Source organism: Acyrthosiphon pisum, chromosome A2 (genome assembly GCF_005508785.2).
Source record: "Acyrthosiphon pisum isolate AL4f chromosome A2, pea_aphid_22Mar2018_4r6ur, whole genome shotgun sequence".
Taxonomy (NCBI): Eukaryota; Metazoa; Arthropoda; class Insecta; order Hemiptera; family Aphididae; genus Acyrthosiphon; species Acyrthosiphon pisum.
In genome coordinates this window covers 65,891,824-65,899,799 of record NC_042495.1, presented here as the reverse complement: position 1 = coordinate 65,899,799, position 7,976 = coordinate 65,891,824, and the positions used below count along the sequence as shown (strand labels likewise).

At 30.9% G+C, this 7,976-nt stretch overlaps 1 protein-coding gene across 4 annotated transcripts in view; it reads right to left on the bottom strand.

Moving 5' to 3' along the window:
- Window positions 1-264: 264 nt before the first annotated feature.
- Window positions 265-7,976, bottom strand: part of LOC100161483 (sterile alpha and TIR motif-containing protein 1-like) — a 15,654-nt gene continuing 7,942 nt past the window's right edge. For 3 of the 4 annotated variants that reach the window (XM_029490101.1, XM_016801898.2, XM_016801896.2), the window contains 7 exons: window positions 6,998-7,520; window positions 5,830-6,658; window positions 2,525-2,683; window positions 2,321-2,403; window positions 2,161-2,248; window positions 872-1,061; window positions 265-762 (listed from right to left, as the gene is read on the bottom strand). In XM_029490101.1, the coding sequence (XP_029345961.1) occupies window positions 463-762; window positions 872-1,061; window positions 2,161-2,248; window positions 2,321-2,403; window positions 2,525-2,683; window positions 5,830-6,658; window positions 6,998-7,520 (2,172 nt within the window). In that variant the 3' untranslated portion in view covers window positions 265-462. The remainder of the gene's footprint in view (window positions 763-871; window positions 1,062-2,160; window positions 2,249-2,320; window positions 2,404-2,524; window positions 2,684-5,829; window positions 6,659-6,997; window positions 7,521-7,976) is intronic. The other variant, XM_029490102.1, reaches the window with a different exon arrangement.

The window sequence follows — 7,976 nt, the reverse complement described above, 5'->3', positions numbered from 1 at the left end:
TACGCATGCATTTTTTAAGGTTTTTCGGGTTTTGTATTGGAAATTGTCTACAGATTTTTACATTAGTTATTTTATAATATGGTGATATTATTATAGTACGTTACGTTTCTATTTTAGAATAGTGCAATAGGATAGGTACCTATATCAAATTTTTTTATTTGAATTCCGGTAGTCGAGTTATATCCACGAATAATATTATTTTTAATAAACACGCATAATTGTAAAACCAATATAGTATATATTCATCGCTATCTACGCTCAAAATCTTATAACACAAATATATTTAATAATTTTATTTTACGGATAAAATGGAATAAGAATCGTTACAATGTGTGTACTTTGTATTAATGATAACGATGACTATGTTTTTATTAGTGTACATTTTGTTTAATATTAACAGCTGCTTAACATTTATATTAATTTCCCAGAGACAGTCACTGTAGCAGGTATGGTGGTAGACGGTCACCCGTAAATGGTAGGTCCACGATTTTCGGGAGCTACTCGAGAACGAGGGATGGCCATCACCTCGGTTAACAGGTCTGACGAAAGACCATCGCTGGTCCCTTCCTGGACGGCACTCGAGTCACCATGCATAGCCGTCTCGATGGAATCAATGCACATATCCTGAATGTCGTGCGACCACTGTACCACGTCGTACGTCTGCAAGTTGCGCATGTCCTCTGGAAGCATTTCTGGCCAAGTGAAATCGTCCACTACGATGGGAATTATGTTCAGCTGGTTTTGCATCGCTGTCACGATTTCCTACAAACCGAATACAATTAGTATACGTATGATATAGTTATACCTATAGATGCGTCGTTTTAGTATCTTATATGCTGCCGCTGTGCTACGCCACGAGGTGTTCCATTACCTTGTGAATCCAGTCGTTGCATTCGTTGTCGCCGACACACCGGTCCAACGAATTTTGGGTTAACACAAGCACGAAGTTTTTTGCCTGTTTTAAATGGTTTACTAGGTTATTTCCGAAATGTCCATTTTCTAATTTTAGCACGTCGATAAACACTTGATACCCTCGAATTTCTAGGTAAACTTTGATCAAACTGCAAACATATTATATAATGCAAGTTGTTGTTATTATCTATACTAATATTATAAAACAAAAAATTGTTTGTTTGTTTGTTCGTGGTAATCTCTGGACCTACTTCACCGATTGAATTTTTTTTTACCATCAAAAAGCTATCCTAAAGATCTATAGGTTATATTTTATCTCGATAAGTGGCCCTGAATTTTTTTATTGCGAATAAGTATAACTATTTGTAGAACACAGACAAATAATACATTTTTGTTTATTATAGGGTTCCTATTGGTTAAAAAAAATTAAATAGTTATTAATTATTATAATTGAATATATTTTTAAATTTGTATTAAAATATTTATATACCAAATTTCGGTTAAAACCATCATATTCACTGTGTTGATCTTTAATGGAGATTAAGATGGAATAATTTGATGGCCATTAATTAACGGGAGTCAGTTTATCTGAATATATTATAATGGTTGCTGACTGGATATAGTTTAAAACAATCTAAATACTACAAAAATATTAGTCATTAATATATTTTAAAAAGTCAGGGGCAAGATACACCTAGCTTTTATGTTAAAGCCATAATAACGTTATTTATGTTTAAAAAAAAAAGAATATTATTATTATATTATGCTATTATATTTAAGTTAGGCATAATCTTTACAAAAAAATATAACCAGATTAAAGTTTAAATAAATGTGCAATATTATGATCAAATGTGTTAAAAATCAAGTTAAACCACCATCAAAGAGTGAACTGAGAAATCATTTTCCAAAACTCGCATCTTAAAGTGGTGGTTGCACAAGTTTTTTGAGATTTAAGATGATCGATGGACATTTTTAAGTTTTGAACACGATTACAGCTAATATTAAATAAATGAACACATTTTGAATCATAAATAGTTGGCATGTGCACGGGGTCATCTAGTATATTATTCCTAATATAATTATATAATTATTATAAGTACTTTTTATTATTATTTCTTATTATAACTAATTATAATTTCTAATACTGTTTCAGGAAACGTTATCGTTGCCTATATATATTAATATATTATTATATTGGTATACACTTGAAATTCCAATGCATTGATATGGAAAATACGATCCCCTTACCTAGCCAATTCAGATCCATTCGATCGCCTGTAACTGATAAACACATCCGTGGTTTTTTTGTCCGACGACGATTCCCTCAATTTCATTCCTGTATATGATTTACCAAGTAATTTAGACTGATTGACACGTAAAAGTATTTTTTATTAATAGAAACATTTACCTTTAATTGCATTTAGTATAACAGGATGATGTATAGTATTTGTGATTTTGCAATCGTTTAAGAGTTGATCTGCCGTTAAACTCCTGAATAATAATAATTTAATGCTTATTAGTTGTATATAAAAAAAAAAAAATTCGCGAAGATTGCTTCCATAGTACTGTGTATAGTTATGGAATAATATTAAATAATTGGAAACTGTCCAACCTGATCGTGTTCATATTTATTCCTGCATTCAACATGGGATACGTGTACACGCTGTAGTCAAACATAGGGTCGATCGACTTTAGGAACGAGTGCAAACCGGTCGAGTCTTTACTACTATAGTCGGCTGATTGTTTTAAATTATCTAATTCTCTCATAAATCTAGAAACAATAAATAACATAACATATTATAATATTATTTGGGTAGTTATTGTGTCTATTGTGTTTATGCACAACTTTGTGGTTGAGATGCAAAACGAATAAAAACCGGCCAAGTGCGAGTCGGACTCACGCACGAAGGGTTCCGTACCATCATAAGCTATAAACATGTTGGCAACACTACTTATATTATAAATTCTAGGATTTTTAGTATTTGTTGTTATAGCGGCAATAGAAATACATCTGTGAAAATGTCAACTTTCTAACTTTCATGGTTCATGAGATAGAGCCTGGTGACAGACGGACGGACAGCGGAGCCTATTAGTAATAGGGTCCCGTTTTACCGTACGGAACCCTAAAAAACGAAATTTAGTGAATTTTAGGTAGGTAACAATATTCTGATCTATATTAACCAGAAATGTAAAATTAGGTACCTATTAAAAAAACAAGTCATCAGTCATAATGTAATTCACGATGTGCGTCCAAATGTGAATATTTGATGAAGTCTGCCTTGTGTCATCAGACTTCAAGCTATATACAAAAATCAATTAATTTTTAAAAACAAATCTAATGTTTGCTTAATATCTGATATTTGACATAATTATTATTGTTATTTTAACTAAAAAAAAATTAAGGAAAACCGGGAATTTTTATGCAAAATCGGTTTTTGACAAAAGCAAATTTAATCCTTCATGCAATTTTCACTGAATTTTTATATTAGCATTTTCTATATACCATAAAATATTTTGACTCATGTTGAGTTATTTATAGGCATATGAAATAGATTATTATTAGTTTTTTTTTCAATTAATGTCGAAAAAAAATATTTGCTCGATCAAAAAACTTGAAAATTCTAATACAAGGTTTCTTGAAAGTTGTTGTTAGTGGAAATTAAAAAAAATTGAGAGTAAATCGATCAATTTTTATGAGTGTCCGAAGTTGGAATTTTGACTAAATTCGTAAAAGTCACGAAAATTTGCAAATTACTTTGAGTTGTAAATTCATAAAAATGTTTGTTTTATATCTAAGATTTTAAAATTGAATAAAAAAAAGTTGTCTACTTTTATCAAAAAAAAAAAAAATGTATCCCAGAAAATCAAATTACATTTTTATAAGCGTTTACAACATTGTATAACAATTGAAACAGTTGCAATTCAAAAACGAATAACCGTAAATATTTGAAATTTTCACAAATTTTCGTAAATTTTATCATTTTTGATACTTGATACAATTTTAAAAATACATAAGCAAGAACTTTTTTTATAATCATTTAAAGTTTAAATTTCGCCAACATATATCATAATATTGAAAATTTACAAATTAGGTAAACAAGGTTTTACGTAAGTAGCTCATATTATAACCAAAAAATCTAAAAAATTTATAAACACAGTTTTTTTTTATAGTTATTTTAAGTACAAGTTTAGACGAAATTAGATATTTAATCGGAGAAGGCTGATTTTAGTTGAGTGTTATAATTTAAAAATATTACTCGTGGGTACTTGAATCTACAAAGTACCTATATAATTACTTATATTTAACAAATAATATTAGTTCAACTTACCAGCTTTATAATATAAATATAATATAAAATATCCTTAGGTGACAAATCGTCTCCACTCAGAATCGTTTTACAAGTACAATGATATTATATCATTGAATTCAATTTTAACATAATCCATTACTGTGACCCACTTGTAACCTACTGTACAATAGAGCGACAACTAATTACCCGATTTTTATCATTTTATTATAATTTTTAAGTTTATTTTACTACATTTTTTTTTACTTCAGTGCCGCTGTGGTTTCATAATATTACTGTTCCTATGAATGTTTACAGTTGATGAATGCTGACAGTCATTGGTGAATGTAGGAATACTCCAAAATCATTGATGAATCTTGACATATTATTTAAAAATTCATTATATAAGACATTTGCAAACATTCACAAGTAAACGTTGTTATATTCATTGAGTTAAATTGGTGAATTTGATGAATATTGGTAGTAGTTATCGTTTAATAATTAAAATAATACTAATATCATGTAGTATACTTCACTGCAGTGTTTACAATATTAGTTTATCGTATTGGTTGATAACTTTGACACATTTTATTATTTTACTTACTATATATCTTGATGAGTTTTTACAAATTGGCATCCAAATATAGTGTTACGAAGTCTTTTAAATCATGCATAATTACCTACCCCAGAAAACAGTTTAATTAAAATAATTCAACAAGTCATTACGTGTCTACTATATTAATCTTCGGTAGTTAATCAGACAGTAATAGCTAATTTCATGTATTTTTCTATTAGACTCGCGAACTATGATCCTGCCCGTATGGTTCGTATAGAAATTATATTTTAATAAGAACAATTATTTTTTAAATATCTAATTACAAATAAGATACAATTACATTGATCACGAGCAACAATATAAAAATCATAAAATCAATATTTTATTTTATATTTAAACCAGGAAAAATTTAAACTAAAATTGTAATATTTAATTTCGATTTACAGTCCTGCAGGTTGTGATATGACGTAAATGACATATGACACCTTCCGTTTCGCCAAAATGTTGTTATTATATCTATGATTCCCGTTTCACTTAGACAGCTTAGATCAACTTAAAATTATGTTGGCAATGATTCTGTTAAATAATGTTGTACATTATCTATAATATTTTAATAACATTTAGCAAACGCCAGGAAAAATTAAAATAATAATATTATGTAGCAGGTATTATTGTATAAATATATTTTGAACAAAATTAAAAACTTTTATAGTTTTATTGTACGCGTAGATTTTTTAATAAAGAGTTTTTATAAATATTGAGAACTAAATTTGAATTTTTTTAAATGTAAATACTAAAAAATGTTTAATATATTAATGCGAACTAAAAATAAACTTAAAAGTCTGATCTTTCTTTAGTCAATAACCCTAATACACAAATACACCCAAGTGATAAAAATCTCTTTTAATTTTATTGCTTATCACTTGGATAATTTCTGATTTGTCTCTTTGGCCTTGTCAACGACTTACATAAATATCAATCTTTCACCAATTATTTTTCTTTGAAACTGGCAAAGCGATTAGCGGAGAGCGTAATTTTTGGACGAAACGGGTCTCAACCAAACACACTACCAACCTTTTTCTCTGTAATCCATTTTGCATTCCGATGTCGTATTTCAAGTTGTCCTCGTTAATGTGCAACAAAATATCACCATCAACTAGATTTGCCGAAAAGTATTCGGCGAACTCGAAAAAGTCGATTCGTTTGGCCCATTCATGTACGTCATCTACTGACCACAGGGGCACTTTTTCTTGATTGTTTCTGTGTGGCACCTCTTCGCCGATCAACTTTAATGTTTTGGCAGCTAATTTGGATGCTAGGGTGTTTCCGCTACGGGTCACTTCTTTTAGTGGTTCAATCACGTTGATCGCTTTGAATACGCTGGTCATACCTAATTGCTTCTTAATCCCGGCTTCCATGCAAAAATGGAAAGCAGCCAAGTTGCACGCTTCTTCCCGAGTGGAACTCAAAACCGGGACTAGTCTCTCTAGCCATTTTTGACTTTGGCCAAGGGAATGCGGAGCCATATTGGATTCGTCAAATTCTGTCGGCGTGTGCGTGGTGACGAACGGATTAATCGGATCTGGAGATCTGGAATTTTTCGCGGCCACCTCGTCTTCCTTATTAGTCACCAAAACCACTATTGCTAAGAAAGCGTAATACTTTATGTTGACGTCTGAGTTAAACGCCAATGTATACAACCACGTGGGCACCTTACGCTTTATCATTTTATCTTGGCTTTCTGGTCCTCCATACAGCGATAAGTTCGCTAGAGCACTGGCGCAATGTTTCAAGGTCTCGGTGTCTTGATTTCGACCTTTGTACAGCAACACGTCTAAACCACCGAGTTTTATTACATCGCTACACATGATTTCAGTGTGTTTGAATAAGTTTTCAAGGATTCCTAAAAAAAAAATTGTTTAATAAACAAGATATAATTGGGTAAGGCTAGGAAGGAGAGAAAGTTTGTTAACATTACAATAGTATAGTATACAAATTTGCTCACGTTAGATCTAATATTACCGAACACCTTATTATAACACATGTTCGTATTTAATCGATAAACTTGAACGTTTGAACAAAAATTGTCATCTTTCGTTTGGAACGTTAAAAGCATATTATGATTTGAAAATGTTCAACCCTATCTCGTGCGGCAACATTTAAGAACAGTTTTTTTTAATAAAAAAATAATAACGAATTGGCAAAAAAATTATTTAGGTGAGTATTAAAAAATATATCTCACCGGCGCTGACATTCAATTTATCAACCGAGCTGATTTGAGTCTTGTACTCGCATACTACGTTCACGACCTTCTCGACCCCTTTGTCCAATACATATTCACGATTTTCTGTCGTCAGACATTGCTCCAACAGTCTGGCGCTGGAGAACTGTAGACTTTGGTCACTGGACATGCAATTGTTCATTAACAATTCCAGTCCACCGGAATCGCGTAACGTGTTGCACAACACGTACCCAAGTTTGCAGTTGGGAACGGCCCACGCTTTGCATATCATGTCAAATATTTTGTCGATCACTTCGTTTGGTGCTCCGAGTTGTGCATACTCGTCACATACAAGTAAATCGATGGTGTTCTTCAGGTACGAAGAATACTTTTTAACTACATTTTCAACATCGACTGCATTGTAGACGACAACCCGCATCAGGTCCAGATCGTCGAATTTAATATCCAAGAGATCGTCCTCACATTTCATCATAGTGTTGACTATTGATCTCAAACTTTCAGATGAAGACCCGTCGTGTAAAGACTATAAAACACAAGTAAAAAAGGATATAATTAATTATTAAACACCATTAGTGTAAGAAATTATTTATAGTTATTGTAACGACCATTCGAAATATTCATACTAACCTACATCATAATTATTCAAATAGTTTACTTAAATAAAACAGATGATTTATACAGACAGCGTTTCAAATTTTAAAATGAACACTTAAGATCTGATAAACATTAGTAATTGTTTAAAATAAATAAAATGTCGTTTATTAAAAAATATAAAAGTTTTAGATTCTGAGTGGAACAATGAATGTATTGATTTTACAATGATGTGTGTTTTTTTATTTTTTTATTTTTTTTTTATTTTTTTTGTGTCTGTGTACACGATAAGTAGTCGAAATAATGCTACGATTTTCAACTTCAGTATCTTGTTCGATCAGAAAAGTGAATATCGTTGGTGCATTGGGGGAGGTCAAAATTTAAAATT